This window comes from Bacillus rossius, chromosome 13 (genome assembly GCF_032445375.1).
Source record: "Bacillus rossius redtenbacheri isolate Brsri chromosome 13, Brsri_v3, whole genome shotgun sequence".
Taxonomy (NCBI): Eukaryota; Metazoa; Arthropoda; class Insecta; order Phasmatodea; family Bacillidae; genus Bacillus; species Bacillus rossius.
The window spans coordinates 3,416,160-3,435,976 of NC_086340.1; the positions used below are offsets into that span (position 1 = coordinate 3,416,160).

The 19,817-nt window shown below is 39.0% G+C and overlaps 1 protein-coding gene across 2 annotated transcripts; it reads right to left on the bottom strand.

Annotated features, from left to right (window-relative positions):
* Positions 1–5,028: 5,028 nt before the first annotated feature.
* LOC134538117 (adiponectin receptor protein) lies at positions 5,029–16,847 on the bottom strand. 2 transcript variants are annotated; one of them, XM_063379146.1, is made up of 7 exons: positions 16,575–16,847; positions 14,229–14,513; positions 11,823–12,093; positions 10,021–10,201; positions 9,012–9,199; positions 7,569–7,762; positions 5,029–6,642 (listed from the first exon to the last, which is right to left on the bottom strand). In XM_063379146.1, the coding sequence occupies exons 2-7, from the start codon at positions 14,466–14,468 to the stop codon at positions 6,505–6,507; spliced, it is 1,212 nt and encodes a 403-aa protein (XP_063235216.1). In that variant the 5' UTR covers positions 14,469–14,513; positions 16,575–16,847; the 3' UTR covers positions 5,029–6,504. The 2 variants fall into 2 exon arrangements, with proteins under 2 accessions (XP_063235216.1, XP_063235215.1); XM_063379145.1 differs by having other exon boundaries at positions 14,229–14,477; positions 16,575–16,799.
* Between the last annotated feature and the right edge of the window lie 2,970 nt (positions 16,848–19,817).

The following is a 19,817-nucleotide window of genomic DNA, read 5'->3' on the forward strand; positions in this document are numbered from 1 at the left end:
TCACAAAAACTCTCACCAAGACATTGTAAATATTTAGTGTTCTTAACTTGCAAATTAGCGCAGTCGAGTCCAACTCGACCTCCGTAAAGAGTAAAAAACACTTAAACTCTTTACAGTTTCAGTTATGCAGTCCCAGTGCTTTAGACACACAGAACCTGAAATGTGAGCTTGGCTGGAGACAATGCAAAAGAAGACAAAGGGTCCCAAAAACTCATAAATTTATAAATAACTTTTGATTTCTGGCAGAAATACACAATCACTAGACAAGATTTTATGGTTTTATTTTTATAAATGTTGTTTTGCTATACTTACTTCACCAAAATAGTAGTAAAATTTATATGCTGCATTTTTATGATAAAAGTTTAAAAAAATAAATGAGCATTTGTGGCTTAAAAGTGATTACATAAAGCAATGCACCTAAAAACAAATTTGAAATTTTTTTCTGATCCATTCACTTTAGTATAAATTTAATTTAAAACATTAAAATATTACTTCATTTTATGATTAAAATTAAGTTTTGGTTAAATGCTATTTAATACCATGATATAACTTGCTTTTCGGTGCTATATTGTGTATTACATATCTTGAATTTCGGTGTTCTGCTGTGTTATTTCAGTTTTACCGCAATTCACCATATCTTGTCCTTAACAATCTCAAAAATTTACACAAGTCAATGAAGATCACAGCACACACAGAGAGAAGATTTTACGGTACTTTACCGCCGTATGAAGCGAGGGGCACACAAAAACGAGTCCTGAAAAATTGAAGAAAATTTCCCACAAGTGATGAATCCAAAACACATCTGGGAATCAAACCCAGGACTTTATGGCTCAAGCATCCTCACTAGCAGACCGAAACGCAAAACTGGAACTCAAAAACTGTGTGAAGCTACTTTTGGCATGGCATCAATGAAATCGTGAATTGAGGTTCGTAAAAATTATCACCTTGCATACCCAGCAATAATCCTCAAATTAAGTGAATATAAATACACGTTGCACTTCCCAATATGTTGGAATTATTTCAAGCATTTTATAAACCACACAAGCAACATCACTTGACTAGCAAGCAGTACACACACTCACTCTAAAATTGATTTAAAAATTTTGAGGCACATGAAAATGCTTAAGACATCTTACACTTTATCCTATAAATGATACACACCAGATCACATTGCTATTGTGACTTCAGAAAGCTCAAAATGTTATTCAAAACCCCAAAACCACGCACTATCTACAACTGACAAACACATCAATCAATTTGTGTAATTTGTAAATCATGGAATTAGATAACGAAATTATTCTTTTATAAGATCCGCTCACTTCCAATTTACACACTTTAAAATTTTTTCACATAATGTTGAAAAAAGTTTATTTTTTTTAGAACCAAATGATGTAATGATAAAATTCCAGACACCAAAACATTTATCTTAGCAGGAAACTAAATTTTTGTATAACTGACATCGTACTTTTATTTACACTCTGGTAATAAACTACCATCAAAACACACACTACATAATGTAGACTGTATTTGTATTTTTAATATTCTAATAAATATAACTGAAGTAGGTTTTGAATGGAAAAAAAAAAAACCATTCACGAGCAGGAAATTGCATTACTAAAGAATAAAATCTGACATTGATATAACAGTAAGTACAGTACAATTAAGTATAATACATTGCATTGATGAATACATGTGAATCTGCATCAAAACCACTTTGACAATCATGATCTATCACCAAGCACCATGTTCAAAACCTGGTTCTAGGACGAGTGAACGCCGAGTGAGCCACAAAATGTTAAATATATTCAAAATGATTAATTATGAAAATAGCTTACTAGTACATAACTACGCATCAGTTTGACTGAATTGAGTGATTTGTACAACCACTCAAAAATCAAAACCGAAAGCAATTTAAGACTAGCTTCATCGTGCAATCCATTACCATCACAACTTCCCTGTATGTCTAGAAAATGTTTACAGTTTTCTAAAACTGACATAATTGAAACAGATTACACACTAAAGTTATGCCATAATGACAAGGCCAAAACCTTTTAATGGATGTTCTCCTTATAAAGATTAAAAAAAAAATAATAATACCCATGAGTCTAACTTGCTAGCACCAGTATTTCAAGTATACTCTCTATGAAACAAAATACGCTTGCAGTATCACTTTATAAAAACCCCCAATAAGATGAACATATTGTTGCAGTCTTATCAAGAAATTTCACACACATTTTTCACCTATAAAAAAACAACTTGAAATTGACTGACAAAGAGTGAAGAATTAAGAAATGACGTACCTACATACAGCAACTAAAAAAAGTAAATAAAAAAAATTATATTGTTTCAAGTGACTGCCACACATTGTGCAAAAAAAAAAAGAAGCAAAGCTATTATGTTAACTACGTGACTCAATGGTAAAAATATGTAGTTCTAAGGGAAGTCTTATACTAATTACAATTATAACTAAGCCTAAATGAGCAGAAAAATCACATTTCCTTTCATCCCCACATATAGTTTCATCTCTTTCACCTCAACGCTTACCACAAAGAACTCAGCATTTCTCTCACTGCAGTGTTGTTTAGCGAGATGTCGCACCATTTGTACAGAACTCAAAATTTACATGAAGTAACGTCAAATTGGGGTTGCTGTAAACAAATGACGAACCAAATTTATTCCTGAAAGTTCTTAAAAAGATGCACACAATCTTACTAGAAGATTTCAATCAACTGGCTACTACACATCCACGACGTGAGATTGATATATCTTTAGAGATTACGATCAACGCCATACACCCTTGAGCTGAATGGAATGTACGGACCAAGCCTAACAAAATTACCGAGATTACTAGTACAGCGATGAATAACAAAATTCGTACGATGTGCCACATCATCCCTGGGAAATTTGGTTTGGAGTGGCAAAACTGCATAAAACTAGAAGTGTTACCTTCTCACCCAGTGTTGGAGAGAAATTCGCTTACCGTCAAAGACAACTTGTCCGGAGGTTAAGTCGATATGGCGCAAGTGCTATTTTGTGTTTTCATAAATAATATAACTTTAAATAACTCATAGTTAGAGTAAATTTATTTTCATTAAAAGATTGAATCTTTTGTAAAGTGACAGGTATATGTGGAAAATATGGAAACATAGAGTTTCCACCGACATGAAATTTTGGAGATTTTTTTCCTCCATTAATTTATAAACAAAAAAAAATAATTTTTTTTTTAAATTTATATACAACTAAATTTAATCCAAGAAAAACCATGAGACAGAATTTATGGACTTAAATGAAACAACCTCTTTAACATCTGCTTGCGTTAGTATAAAACTTGTCCAAGGTCGAAGCAGACACAAAAAAAATAATTACAAAAAAAAAAGTCTGAATTTGTTTTGCTCGGTGCAGCTTCATGGTGTTTATGAAATTTAAATTATTAAATTCCACTTTCTTCAGAAGTATTTCTAACTTGTTCCACATGTTAGGTTGGATTATGCAAGCTCTAATCATGAGGAAACAAAACAAATAAATTCAAGGTTCCCATTTTACCTTAAACTTGTTTGGAACGTCAAACGTGCTACATTATGTCACATTATATGTCTTATCTCATCACTAGGAGACTTGAAAGAGTTCTTTTCCTCCAGAGATCTATTAATTTTTGTTTTAAAATTTCCAACAAAGAGCGAGGTTATTTTTAGTTTATTTTATACGTGCTTTCATTTGACAATAATAATAAAAAACATAATTATTATGGCTTATAAATAACTTTAAGTAATTATATTTTGTAAATGACTTTTCTTACTGCATTCAATACTAAAAGTGCAGAAAAAATTCTGTCAAAGTAACATCAAAAACATCGTAGTAAACACTTCAAAATAGGCTTCTTTCTGGTTTCGCAGTATTTACGAGAGCTTTTCTGGGGCCATTTTCATCAGCACGAGAGATTTACGCAGACTCTTCTGAAACAAGCAGCAAGTGGCAGGTATTAAAAAAAGTGAATAATGCAGCAATAGCTTGTCTATGGTCGCCAAGGGGAGTGAATGACGAGGGAAACTGGGGGAGGGGCCCCTTTGCACGCAGCCCAAAAAGAGGACTTGCTCCCCCCCCCCCCCCCCCCCAAAGCAACCATTCCAAGGTGTTACCATGCAACAGTGCCTAAACATTGTTGTTTTTGTGGGAGATTTCTCACACTTCCAGATGCACAATCCATGACAAAACCTGCAAACATCATTGGTATTTTGAAGTATGGCTTTTATAGTATAGCTCTATGGGAAAAGGACAGGTAAAAATTAGCCGTTGGAAGGTAAACACTGGTACACTCCTTTGTTTTCTGTCAGGAAGAGCAGGAACAGGAAGGGTGGTGAAGAGACGAAGGGAGAGGAAGAGAAGTCGGTCCAAGACTGCTGCTCCAGCCCCCTTCCATAATAAAGGACAGAAATACCGTATTCGCCCGAACATAACGCAATGGTTTGTACCAATACTGCTAAAAGCATAAGTAGGCGCATTATAATCACAAACTTGCGCCTTGCCGCTGGGAGATGTGAATTTACAGCGGTGTGAACAGCTTAGTTGTGAAACTACACGCTCTACCTCGTAACTGCGTCACTTGAAATTCACTTTAGACCGCTGGTAGTTACTGCTTCTTGAATCTCCTCTTAGTTGAAAAACTACGTGATCTGCCTACGAACTGCCTCACTTATACCACTTCAGTCGCCCTTGTTTACCGCTTTCTGAACCTTGGAATTGGAGCCGGGGAGGGGCAGATAACAGTTTTGGAATGGCTGTTAGCCAGACACGCCTCCCCCCTCCAACGTATCACAACGTATCACAACGTATCACGACAGTCTTTGCTCTTTTGACAGTGGCTTATGAACTACAGCCATAACTCTCTTTTCCTCATAACTGTCGCTTGTTGTTTCAAAACGGCCACGCAAATCACTCTACTGACAGGAGTGGCACCACAGGAAAGTCGTTAGTAAAAACGGTATTAAATTTACTAGTTTAAATAATTTTAGTTTCTACATGATTGAGCTGTGATTTTTTTTTTACCCCGTAAAGTTAGGTATCACATTATTTTCAGGAAAAACACGGTAATACAGTAGCTGACCAAGAAGCACACAGGGTCAACATCGGAGCTGTATATCTTACCTGCCGATGACACGGAACACACAAAGATTTATTCTTGTATCTATGAAATTCTACTGGAGACAAATATAGGAGCGACCCTTATGATGAAAATGTCAGACTTTTATGCCCAAAATTATAGATGCCACCCATACACAGGGGTGACCTTCTGCGGGTAAATACAATACTCAAAATAATTTTATGTTTGACAGTTTGAGGCTGAATTATATTTGAGGACACCTTTTACTTGAGAATGGCCTATGTTCAAATATTTTATATTTTAAGGGGTATCTTACTTTTGAGGTTATCCTGCATGACTGAATAAATATGATGCTTAACATTAATTTTTTTTTAAAAATATCAATAACAATTTTGCATTTAAAAACCAAGTTAGACTCCCAACTTGTACAGTAAATACAATTAACTTTTTGTTATACTGACTATTATGAAAATAATTCCTAAATGAAATTGATAATGAAAGTCCTAAATGTTTCAATATATACTGTATTATCAAATATTCACAAAATCCTAACTATTTATCTTCCCCTGTAACTAAAACTATTGGGTCATCTTTAACCTCCGCTTCATAACACACAAGCATGACATAAAATAACAAACTTTTGAAGGAGTGCAAACAACCAACTCTGTATACATTTGACATACATGTAAAAATAGCTTCAAACTAAACCATACACCTGGTGTTACAGGAAAAAATAGATATAAAAAAAACCCAAAATTGTTTGCTAAGAAAATGTGTTAACTCACAAACTGGTTATATAGTGCACTTGCCTCTATGTGCCTTATTTTGTGACAAAATCCATCCAATTTGGTCGAAGAACGACGTCAATAATAATTTTTTTTTATCTTTTTTTTCCATTTTACATTACTATACAAATATAACAATAGAATATATTGATAAAATAACCAACAGAGGAAGTCACGAACTCCTTGTACAAGCAAGTGAACGAAACACGACATACCTGCATGTGTAACCGCGGCATGGAAGGCTGGAATACAAGAGCAAGTGTAAATGACTAATAAAAAAAACAATAATAATGTTTTGTATGCGGCTATAAGTAAAATAATAACTATAAAAGAGCAAAAAAAAACAGGAAGTCATAAACTAATACAAAATGATACTTTGACATTTTAAAGATTGCTATGAATTACTTAGCACTGAAGATGAAAAAAATTGAACGACAGCTGTGAAGCAAAGTGAGAAATTGTGTGCGTAACACACGGCAGTTACACACACTTACGTGTAAATATTTTTACCAAATAAAACAACAGCTCTTCCGACAGCGCCCAGTCACTTATAATACTGGTAAGGTCTCATGCTCGTAAGGTAAGTCCACTTGGTGCTGGTCCTGCGGAGGAGACGGCCAATCAGAAGGCCATGACGGGGCCCCCGGGCGCCGAGCACTCGCCCACCGTCATGCGGTACATGGCCATCTCCGTGATGCCGTGGTAGTGCACGAAGGCCGCGGCTATCACCAGCACGTGGAAGATCTGGTGGCTCTGGAACTGCGCACACACGCCCTCGCTCGCATCAGGCTGGGTCCACAGTGGCGGCCCGAGATCACACCCGGAGGGGCCTCGCCGGGGGAAACAAACAGCCCCCGGCCACCTCGGATCATCTAACAACTAAACTCTTTGAAGCCAAGCTGGAACTTTAATTTTGATTATTGTTTTGCTGATTCGGCTGAAGAATTTTGAATAATTTCACTTGTGAACCCAGCTTTTGCCCTGCGTAAATATAAGTGTAATTTTTTTTAATCAAATAGTTATGTACTGCAGTGGCGCAACTACGGGGAGGGGGGGGGGAGGGTATTTCCCCCCCCCCTCAGAAAACTTTAAGTGGGGGCAAACGGGGGCAAAGAAAGTGCTGTTGTAATCAATTTTTAGATAGTAAAACTGCTAAAAATTGCACCATTTTCCACCTTTAAATACAAATTTTCCCGGGGGAGGACCCCGGACCCCACCGCTTCAAAAGGGGGTGGGGGGGTGGGGGGGGGATCGGTGATTCTTTATAAAAAGGTATACTGCCCCCCTCCCTTTGGAAATTTAGTTGTTGCGCCCCTGATGTACTTGTAGTGGTTTCTGGTAATTTAGACACATAATACTGAAATGAAGGTTGGTCAGGTTAACTCAGCCATGATAAATATACGTACTACTGGCTCGCTGTAGGAAAGGTTTTTATGGAGATTAAAAACAGACGAAAACTAGCTTCTACTGCGCAGCTTGGGTTCCCCCCTCCCTTCTTTGCGACAGAGAGGGGAGTGACGGAAATTCTCTGTCGCAAAGAAGGGAGGGGGGAACCTAAGCTGCGCAGTAGAAGCTAGTTTTCGTCAGTTTTTGATCTCCATCAAAACCTTTCCTACAGCGAGCCAGTAGTAACATGTTTGTTAATGCACATTCATCGATGGGTGGAGGAAGGCCCGAGCACTCACCCAGATGTCGCACTTGCCGGGGAAGAAGCGCTCCGGGACGCGCAGGGCGTAGAACATGGCCCCCAGGATGTAGAGGCAGCCCATGAGGATGAGCCAGCCCAGGGACGCCTGCGAGATGGCGTTGAACCAGCCCTCCGAGATGGCGTAGTGCACGGCCGGGATCACCCCGCTCAGGCCGAACGTCATGAACACCCCTGCGGCACCGCGTCACAACGCCCGTCACACGAGCTGCTTGGCTCAACGCACGTTAAACAACAAGTCTAAGCTCCAATTCAACAGAACCTTTCCCAACTGTGAGAACTGACACCGTCAAGCAAATCCCTCCTAACAATTAGTACTCTTAACAGCCGAATAAAGATTACGTAAATTAAGCCTAAAGTTAGATTCACACAACTTCCAAAGACGTCTTACTAATACATCACACATCAAAAACCATGAGTTTCAGATTTTCAGAATAAAAAATTGTACTAGATGTTTTTTTTTTTTTTTTTAAATTTATGTATGTATTAAATGTTAATATTACCTATAAATGACAGTTTGTCTAACAAAAAATAAATTCCTATTCTGTGTTTAGACATCATAAAAATGATTATTTTCTTGATTTTTGCAATTCCATTAAAAATTAGGATTGGTCAGATTTCTATAAATCCTCTGATGCCAATGATAATGTTTAACAAAAAATAATTGTACATGTGAAAAAATCAATTTTCATTCTAACTGCCGCTTTCTGTCTTAAAAGAGGCTGCAAATAATTTGTACTGATGAAAGTTGCCCCAGAGAAGCTCTTATAAATAATGTATGGATGTACTATGGTTTCTACAGTATGTAACAGCACACTAAGAAAAACCTGTAACTTAGGACCTCTTTAACATCATGTACTTTTATTTACTTATAATTTTAAATTACAAAAATACTGTTTGGTAATAATTACAAATTAATTTCAGTACTTTAAAACTTACTATCAGCAGGGAATGAAAGCACAAAATAAATTTTTTTTAATTTAGTACTAGCTGCCTCAATATCTAGACGACACTGTGAATACTAAGTAAATACATATTTAATTTACTGTATTACACACTAGATTCTCTTTGTGCTTGCAGACGTTTGTATTATTTTGTATTTTGTGTGTCATGTATTTCTTACTGAAGTTGTTTTTAATTATTGTACCTGTGTTTGTTTGTATTTGTTGTTACTGGTAATAATGGGGTACTTTTGTCCTCGTGTGTTGGCTGTTTCCAGACGGTTGTCGCCCGCTGTGGTACCGACGGGGGTGGGAGTCAGTTTATTTACGGTAACAACCTTGTATTTGTCTACACGTGTCGTGCCCACCATGAAAGTCCAAAGACTGTAGGTGGGCATGTTACAATTACGATAAATAAATACAAAAATTGTAAGGTGATCCGTGATGCTAGTCGTTCACGTTGGGGGCAGACGCGCACTGACCTGCCCTGAGCGGCCGGTACTTGGGCAGGCTGAAGCGATCCCACAGGGACACCACGATCGACGATATGCCCAGGCAGATCACCACGCTCAGGTAGATCACCTTGGGCTGGTAGTGGCAGTAGAAGCCGTAGTAGAGCCACGGCACGAACGAGCCCATGATCAGCATGGCTATGCCGCAGTAGTCCAGCCTGCGGGGGGGAAGCACGGCCACACGTCACTCCGTTGTTCAACATTACATATCAACGTGATGTACGCTTCACTGGAGCTTGATGATAGATACAGAACCTCCCTGACAAGGTATTATCCCAACCCTTTCCCTGGCTTTACTGCGGTGCCGACTAGTTACAAACTGTTTCCAAGATCATTAGATAAACCAAACAACAGTAATGTAGTATCGATGCAACACCATCCTGATAAAGAGACTACGCATACCTACTACAGCCAGATTGATATGACCGGGTTTGTTAAAATTAAAAGTATTTTATTTTACATACAATCGCTACACATGTCTTAATAGGTACATTATTTATTTTATACTATTTCTTGATTTTTCTAAGACCATAAAACAACATCAAACTAGCAGCATTATTACAGTTGAAGTCATTCTGACATAATAATAACAAAGCATTCCATTAAAATATGTGTAAAACCTTTTAAAAAAAAAACTTCTTAAAATTAAATAACATAAACAAAAATTACGAGAAAAAAACTTTTAAAACAAAGATGGTGTCTTTCCATTACATCTCCTTAGAAATAAAAAAACAAAAAAAGGGAATTATCAAATTATGTTCTTGATGATACATTAACCACATTTTCATCACTACACAAAGTTGTGTCCGAAACATTTTGCGCTCTACCGCATGCCATCCGGCAGACAGACAGCACAGGAACAAGGACAGTGCTAGTGGAAAGAGAAAGTACATGCACGCTGCGATCTAAGGGTGGGACTCTAGGTTCGCTCGAGGGAGAGACGAAGTCTCGGAGTGGGCGGCAGACGGGCGCGACTCACTTGCTGAACAGCTTGCCCACGCACTCCGAGTGGCAGTGCACGGTGTGGAAGGCGAAGGACATCCCCAGACACATGATGGCCCCCGCGAAGAACGCCGCAAACACCAGCTTCTCCTGGAACTGCACCTCCAGGGACGAGCGCGTCAGGAAGTACGTGGCCACCGCGATGAAGGCGACGCACCCTGCCGCAAAGAGCAACGCAGCTCTTCAAGCACTTGCAACACTTGTGATGCCCCACGCATTCGAACCCCTGCAGTGGTTGCTAACATCCCACAGAAACTTTTAAACAATGCTCTACAATAGATAAGACATTTCGAAATGTTACAACATACAAGATAGTGTTCAACAAATTAAATTTGCTGATAAAAAGGGAGAAAAAAAAAATTATTGAAATGAGAAACTCAATTGGCACTTTCCTTTATTTCCCGTCGATTTCCAGTGGGTCTCTAAAATTTTGACAGAAAGGAAATGTTATTTTTTTCTTTTAATTTCTATGAATAATGAAACTGATATCTTGGTACCACGAATAGTATAAAAAATTAATGTTCTTTATTTAAGAAAATGCAATTACTGGGAATAAAATTTAACAAAACACAAAATTTGGCTGTCTCGTACATCTCGGTTCGTAACCAACTTAAAAAAAATTCATTGAATCTGTATTATGATATTTCAAAATGGATGTTTAAAGACCAAATCATTAAGCAAGAGGGAGGGGGGGAAGGAGGGGGTGCAGGGTTAATGCAGATACAACAAATACATATACATAATTATGTTTAGGTTGAAATAGTGGCAGGATATTTGGATGCAAAGTACTAACAAACTATACTTTCCTGCAGTGATTTCGTATTGCAAGTGAAAGTACACTTAAGGTACTTGGTGATCTATCTACGAAGAACCGAGTTACTTCCCCAAAAACAGGTACATACAGCCCTAAGCACACTCCAGCCAGTGGCTTACATTTTCAGTCGCTTGCTGACAAGGAAGGCTTTCGCTTGGTTGCTTACAGTGTCTTAGTCACTCAACATAAAGATTGTACAAACTTATCCTAAAAAACAAAAACAACAACAACAACAAAAAAAACTGTTAAATCACACTGTGTACATAAATAAAGGAACCTTGCATTTACATTTTCCTTTACATAATTATTCAGGTTATTTATTGTGCGCATTAAAAGCAATGACAACTTGCAGACACTTAAGATATACTTTTAAAAAGAAAAAAAAAATAGGTGCCATCTTATATATGGAGAAGCAAAATATCAGTAATTTTTTTTTAAAGAATTTCCTCTCCATTTTTTTGTCAGACCATTATTTTTTGTAGGCTGTAATAAAAATGAGTTATATTGTATGTCAAATTGATCTAACTTCTGAAGAATCAATAGACAGGAATTAAAAAAAAAAACACCAAAGAAAATGAGGAATTTATGTATTACTAGGGACCGGAAAAATTCGCGGATTCAATGACCTGTAGGATGAACTCCATAGTTCTACGTACACCCGGCCAAATGCCACCCACCCATCGGCTGCTGTCTTGTGAGATGTCCCAACGTAGCAGCCCGTGATTCGTATAAAGCTTTGGTCGGGTGTTTCTCATCGGCCCAGAGCCATCCAGGTGTGTTGTGAGCCGATAGCAGAGGCGGCACTGAGGTGTACCTATTTATATTTCAGCCTATCGCGAAAACGGATTCGCGAATATTTTTCCGGTCTCTATGTATTACAGATGTAAGAAAAAAAGGTTTTTCGGATCCCGAGTGGGTGGTACGTCTGCCGCGAATGGACTCTAAGCGAGGGGCACGGAGGTTACCCAGGAGGTGGGTCCAAATGTTGCCCGTCTCGGTGTGGATGCGGAAGATGCTGCGGAAGCAGGCGTAGAAGCTGGGCAGCGGGGGGCGGTGGCCCGCATGCAGGTAGTCGTTGTCCTGCAGCCACTGGGGCAGGTTGCGGAAGTGGCACACCTTCCACGACGCCTCCCACACCTTGCGCACAAACTCCTCCGCCTGCTCAGCGGCGTTGTGCGCCAGCGCGCCCAGGTCTATCTCGTCGGAGAGCACGCCCGCCTTCAGCACCTCCGTGATCTGTGGGCAGTCAAGAGGCCGCCTCCCGTCGCCGGACCACACTGTCGCTGTCGTCGCACTACGTTTACACAGATGTGTCATTATCTGTCGAGATGAAATAGCTGCCGTCGGCGACACGTCCCGGCAACCACTCGACCGCACAAGACAAGCGATGCGAGGAAAACCCACCAGCCTACCAGCAAGACACTGTACGTACCAGCATTTACCTAGAGTGGCTTTGGATGTAGTGGAGAGCAGAACTCAGGATGGGCAAATCAGTACAGTGTCCCTATGGAATGTGGGTCCGTTGTCTTACGGCCGCACAGGATCGGGCGAGGCAACGTGCATGCAGCTGTGGCACAATGCATTGTGTGGGAAAAAAAAAAGAGTTCTTCTACAAAAATCCCCACAGGCCCACTGCAACGTCTGCCCACTTGCGGACACATGGGTTTGACCCTGACGGGAATTCAGCCTGGATGCAAACAATCTGGACATTCAACCACCGGCAGCAAATTTCCTTGATCATTTTTTTTACAATTTTACCATTTTGCAATTTTCTGAAAGAAATAGAGAAAATTTGAGTCGCTATCATTCCCAGAGCTGGCCATTTCTATCTCTCTCTATCTCTCTCTATATATCTCTATCTCTCTCTATCTATCTATCTATCTATCTCTCTATCTATCTCTATCTCTCTCTCTATCTATCTCTATCTCTCTATCTATCTCTCTATCTCTCTATCTATCTATCCATCTCTCTATCTCTATCTATCTATCTCTCTCTATCTCTATCTATCTCTCTATCTATCTATCTCTCTCTATCTATATATATCTATCTATATATCTATCTCTCTCTCTATCTATCTCTCTATCTATCTCTCTATCTCTCTATCTATCTCTCTATCTATCTCTCTATCTATCTCTCTATCTCTCTCTCTCTCTCACCATTTTTCATTTCTTTTTATATTTAACAGATTCTTGCCTGTGCCATTTTATAGTGTGTGTGACTTTACAGTAAAAAAAAAAAACCACGTAAAAAAATGCTCTCACAACCTGGGTGATGTAAAACTGAAGCATGACATTTCCACCTTTAAAATTATTATTATTATTACTAAGAAATTCCCATGACTTTTCCAGGATTTCAAGTTGACTCCCTGACTTATCAGAATGTGGATAACACGTAATCAAAACATTTGAGACAAGAGAGAAACAAAATTCCAAAGCATTCAAATATGAGTTCAAAATTATGAAAAAAACTTAATAAAGGGTAACTACTGTTATTTCATCATGCAAGTACAGTGAAAGATCTTAAATGTTGGAACATGTGGTTGCCTGCAAGCAAGAAGTTATTTCCTTCTGGTGATTAAATTATAGATTTTTTTTAAATTAAGGCTTTACAATCCTCAGGCCCATATTCATTATTAAAATTCTTTGACTAATTGTGTCATTAGCCAAATCATTTAAAAATTCAGTTTCCGTGTTTCCAAAGCTGCGTAAAAAAAATATTACTAAAAAATCTATTATCGCTTCCAATAAATTAATTTGCAAGAACTTCAATATGGTGGTTCAGGCAGAAAACGCTCCGAAGATATTGTCTGTGCAATGCCAAGAGTTGGGGATGTTAGATGCGAATTACCAAGAGAAGAGCAGGGGCGCAAGAGGTCTGTTGGACTTGCAAAGCGGGGGGGGGGGGGGGGGGGGGGGGTGACCCCCGCACGGCACGAGAGTTTTGCGTGTGGGGGTTAACCAACACGACAACTCTGGATACAGTGCTTGTACCTATGTTGTATATTATCTTTGAAAGATTTGTGCAATGGGAGTGCATGACTTGATGTAGGCTTCTGGACATACGCCATTGCTATGCTCATGCATGTCTGTAGGAGAAAACTACAAAAAAAACACAAATTAAGCAAAAAAATTGCTCTTGACAACAGCAATTTTTTGCTTAGTTTGTGTTTTTTTGTAGTTTTCTTCTACAGACATACTTGAGCATAGCAATGGTGTATGTCCAAAAGCCTACATCAAGCCTATATTGTATACCACCCATAATTTGGCGTGTATATGCATACACAGGACGTTTTGACCTCAGCACTTCTCCAAGTGCGGGAAGGCTCCCCCAGAGAGAGGTGGGTGGCGGTGGGGGGGCCGTCGGGAGCGCACCTCGCGGTCCAGCATGTGCTCGTCCTCGGGCGTGCTGGGCAGCGGGCAGCCCACCCCGTCGTCCTCCTCGGCCAGCACGCACGAGTCGTCGTCCTCCAGCAGCTCCGCCACCTCCTGCAGCCCCGGGACGTCCGAGTCCAGGCTGTCGCACTCGGGGTCCCACAGCGGGCGGCGGCGGAGCCCCTCCCGGAGCCCCAGCACCTCGTCCAGGCTCTCCACGGCGTCCTCGTAGTCGCTCATGGCGGGTCCCTGTGCTCTCACCACCACGTGGTCAGAGGGTCGTCACTAGAGACCCGGAAAAATTTGCGGGTACAATGACCTCCGGTACAGACTCCACTATCCTCTACACACTCTGGCAAATGCCAACTGTTCATAGGCCGCTGACTTGTGAGTAGTCTCGACTGGGTGGCCTGTGATTATACACTTCTATGAGTGAGGGTCTCTAATTGGCCCTCAGTCCTCCAGATTGACAGTGAACCAATGGCAGAAGCAGCACTAAGGCATAATTATTTTGAATTTTAGCATAACACGAAATGAACCCGCGAATTTTACGGGGCTCTAGTCATCACAAACAGAAACACTGAAAAATAATTATATACCTTAAGGAAATTTTATGTCACAGTCATCGGGGTGATTAGCGACGGTGAGAGGTGGTGAAATGAAGGGAGGAATGACCCGCTGCGACGTGCCACACACCCGCTCAGGACCTGAACCCACGTGGCTTCAGTGGAGGCGAGGGAACCACCTGCCGACCAATCGCAGAATGGATTGGTTGCGGCCCGTGGAAAGGAACCGTGTCATCACTGCCTGGAGTGGTTTTAAAAAAAAATATCTTAAAAAACTAGAAGTTAAATGTGGTTTATTTACTGATCTTAGTTCAGTAACTCGACGCTGCATTAAATCACACCGATTTAGAACAAATTTTGTTGACACATGCCATTGTTGGTTTATACTGTACCTATGTCTTAGAGAGATGAATATATAAAAACAATGAGAACAAGCCAAAATCAGCATATGTCAAATGTTAAAAATTTCTTGACAGCACAGAGAATTTTGTGGAAGTGGTGCTGACTAGGCATTTAAAATCTGATATCAGCTGATTTTGACTTGTTCTCCATGAGTTTGTGTGTTCTTCTTTGCTGGCCATCCTTAAGGTTTTACTATGACACACAAAGTATAACCAGCAATGGTGAATATTCATGAAATTGTTTTCAATGAATCTACCATCCTGCAAGAATTATTCAAAGATCGTACCTATTACACTACACTGTTATACTTTATTCACTAACACTAAATTTCACCCACTTCAAAGTTCTTCAGTTGAAATAAATATTACTAAAATAGTGGAATAACAAAGTTCACATTACATTATACTTGGGTGAGTAGCGGGAGACTCCTTGCCAACGGGCGGAGGCCCAATCGCAAGTGTAACAATAATTGCACACGAACAATCTCTTCTTTTAGCCTACTGTTATTATATTTCCTAAATAAATACTTAACTATATCTAAATATGTCCTAAATTATAGCAACATCTAAAAATGGGACAAAAAGAATGTGACAGAGCTTACTATGAAGCAGAACTTTGTTAGGTTAGGGACACTTAAAGTACTGTAAAATCATGATTATGGTTGATTCTGAATTAGGTACTTATTTTAAATGTAGCTAACTTAACCTTTCACAGGATCTGTTGTTTTGATCTTAAAATCTGTACTTGGGCTTCCACCTGCTGGCAAGGAGACTTTCGCCTCTAATTCACTGAGGGGCACATTTAATCTCACTCATTAGTTCATTCGCTGATCTCTGCCAATTCCTTCACCTCAAGCTTATTCCATCCCAGCCCTGTCATCACCATGACTAAGTGCTTCTCCCTGTTTTTCTACACACCCTTTATTTTTTTTACCTACTTGTGGTCTCTTCTCCCTCAGTGCAATCTACTTCTCAGCTTTCCACTTAACCAGCCTGACCAATCATTCTACCTACCTCTTCCCATCCCATACAACACAGATGGCTTAAACATTTCACCCTTTTCACACTCCCTGAGCCCTAAACAAAACAGTCGTCCGACATACTATATATAATTCCTGTTTTGATTTCCCCTAGTACAAAGTCTTTCAAACAAGTCAGATATAATAGAGATATTACAACATACTGTTTAACTGAAAAGTTCATGTGCATCACTCAACATCCAATCGTGTAAACACAGTAACTACAATATGTATATTTAAAATTAATACTTGATAAATAAAACATTAAAAATTACGTAATTGTATGCAACCAAAAATTAATGGTTTCAGATGCAAAAAAAACACGCATTAAAATTAAATATTTAAAACGGTACAACTAACCTGTTGGTAGATTAGGAGATAATAATCGTTGTCTCTCCGTTAAAAACTAAGTATGAGTACGCATTAATACCCAAAACACACAAAAATTTTACTTCCAAAAACAAACCACATACTGGAAGCAAATTCAACAAATTACAATTGCAGTTATCTCTACAGCTGACAAATAACCATAGAGCAAACGCTAATGCAACGCAAGGAGGAAACTTAATTTACAAGAAAACTTATATTTTCGAAATGTGTTTTGTTTTGTTGTTATCTTGTGTATTAGAGGTCATATCTGAAGTGAAGGGTTATCTGAGTTCGTCGAGCAATTATTAATACCATTACATAGTTTTTATCCTTATTGACGGTTCTTGGGTATTTCCCAAGTTTGCACAATTTGTATTATTGATATTTATGCAATGACAGTAGCTTTTTTTTAATGACAAAATTTATAATTAAAAAAAAACTATATTCAATACATTTGAGATGCGTTCTCAGGATTATGTTTAAAAAAAACGGAGGTCAGTTTTTTTTTACCATTTTGATTTCAGCTGTCATTCTTATCAATGGCAGTACGGTGCCCACATGCTCGTGTGATGACAATTCTGAATGTTTATTGTTTAGTTAATTAAGTGTTATTTGTAAAATCAATACTATTCAGAATGTTTCTAATATGTAATTGATTAAAATAACAATTAAGAGTATTGATGTGTCATAAAACTAGATTAAGTACAATATGGGCGTGTGCGTTTAGCGTGCGACCAGAACGCGTGGAGTGCATCAAAGTGCAGCTAAGTGAGCGATTTCTTACGTCGGCGCAGGGGGGTGACAGTAGATAGGACAAACCCATGGAGGTAATAGACTATTACCTCCATGGACAAACCATGGGACAAACTGAATCTTTAAAAATTGGATCATACCATGTTTCACCAACATCGGAAAAAAAAAATTACAAATTTTGATCTCTTTAGTTTATTAAATATCCAGTTATTATAATTACGTACGGCCATCTTTGTATTGTCTCGTGATAATAATGGGATTTGAAAGTGAAAGATTATATTTTTAAAATTGCTGCGTGGCATATTGCCGAAAACGAAAATTAGAGTACGTTGGCCTGTCGTTCTCCATTTTACCTGTTAGCTACTTCTGTAGTTTTTGAATTTGAAAATTAAAAAAAAAAAAAAAAATGTGGAAAATAAATATAATAAACAGAATTAAAATTCATTACTAAACGATCATCAGTTTCAATCTGATTATATAATTTGGACTTTACTAGTGCAGAAAAATATTGTATAAGTACATACACTTGTAACCAATTTATTAAAATGATATGGTGGTCGTGCGGATAAAGGCGTAAATAATCGAGTTTTCTCAGGCCTGGTGTTCACAGGTTCAAATCCACCTTGCATCAAGGTTTTTTTTCTATTGCGGAAATTTTTTTCTTTTGCGGAAATAGTTTAACGTCCCATTATAAGGACTAACATAAAGAAATTTCACAATATCTGTATCCTTTATCGAAAAAATATAAAATATGTTGACTACAAAGGTGCCAACTATCACGTGCTAAACCTTTCTCAGGTTGTATCTGGCTGTAATTTTTTCGTTGTCAAGTTGCAAAGAAATGGTATGATCGCAAGGGTTTTGTTTACAAATTTAAGCAAACGATCATTACTATGGGAGTGGCGCCTCTCCCTTTACTTACTCTATGCGTCGGCGTATCGATGGGGGGGATGGGCACCGCTCAGCTATCGATTGGAGAATTCATTGTAACATGCTGTACATGTAATTTCAAAATTTGTGTAAAAATACCCGACATTTTGGAATTTGTCATATCGTACCCTTTAAATTCCCCCCCCCCCCCCAAATTCCAATGCATTCACTACTACGACATCCTTCATACCATTTTCAGGTAGCCATTGCAAAATGGATCACTTTGAAATAAATAAATTATGTCCTTTTTACTAAAGCATAACGTACGTGATGTTCATAAAAGTCAGTCCCAGTTTCAATGGTTTGTTATTAACAGTTTAATTTATACTATTTACAACAAATCATAGATCAAATTGAAGGTATACTAACCTAGTTTTCATTACAAAGGTTCAATATGTCGTGGCCTCATCTCTGATGAAGATGTGGAGACGGGGTGGACGTCGCTCGGTCATTCGGTAGTCGTGGTGTTTGCCCGGCGCCAGCTCTTGGATAGAGCAGCCTCACACTCTGAGGCGGGAGTGGACCGTTCGGCCCAGTGCAGCTGACCGAGGACGTGCTGACAAGGAAGGTGCACGCGGTCTCGCAAGGAGTCGCTAGCGGAAAGTCTGGGAGCAGGAGAGAGGAATGCCCGCGGTCTCACAAAGAGTCGCTAGCGGATGGGTAGGCGGAGAGAGGTAGGATGAGAGAGAGAAGGAAGCCCGTGGTCCCACTAGGAGTCGCTATCTGAGGAGGAGAGAGAGAGGGAGAGAGAGGTATTCCAATAATTCCACAATTATTTATAATCATGTTTCTTCTCCCAGATTGGGTGGAAGAGGAGAGCTGTGAGGGCTTGTTAGCCTGCACAATTTATACACGTTTCTTCTACAATCATTTGTGTTAACCAGAGGTGTCCACCCCCCCCAAACACTATGACTCACCCCCCCTCACCCCCGAAATTTTTTATGCCATTTTCTCAATGATTTACTCAATTATTTCTTAATATTATACTTTTTTAGTATTATATTTTATCACATTTTGCATTAATTAAAACTGATTTTCTAATAATAATTGTGGTCATATCAGGTAATATTTCCATCCTGAACCGACAGATGCCAAACTGCTTTTGTTGAGAAAAGTGCGGGGTTGCCAATTTGATTTACAAGATCCCTTTCAATCATCAAAGCACCAGAAACGTATTTTCACAATAGAAGCTATAATTATGTAAATAATATATACATTTTTCTCGTCTTGTAACCACCCCCCCCCCCCCTCCCTGAAATTTTAATGACGCAGTCTGCGTCGTTACCCCCCCCTTGTGGGCACCCCTGTGTTAACATTTTACATATTCCTATCCCTTTGGATCTTTTGTATTTACAATGTTATTTACAAGTCTACAAAACATACTTACAATAAACACTTAATAATCTTCATAAATATTTAAATAACATATATAACATAACTATATTTACAACTGCCATCTGGTGACGAGTGGTGGCACTACCAGGGCCATGGCTGGAATATTGTGCCGCGGACAGGGCTGTGACCCGGGTTTTTGTTTAAATAAAGAGGTAC

What these genes read in the sequence shown, in the direction of transcription:
- LOC134538117 (XM_063379146.1), bottom strand. Translation starts at nt 14,468, where the DNA reads ATGAGCGACTACGAGGACGCCGTGGAGAGCCTGGACGAGGTGCTGGGG. An exon ending in AGCACATGCTGGACCGCGAG is followed by an intron (nt 12,094 to 14,228) that starts GTGCGCTCCCGA and finishes GACTGCCCACAG; the next exon opens with ATCACGGAGGTGCTGAAGGC. An exon ending in GTGGGCAAGCTGTTCAGCAA is followed by an intron (nt 9,200 to 10,020) that starts GTGAGTCGCGCC and finishes TCCCCCCCGCAG; the next exon opens with GCTGGACTACTGCGGCATAG.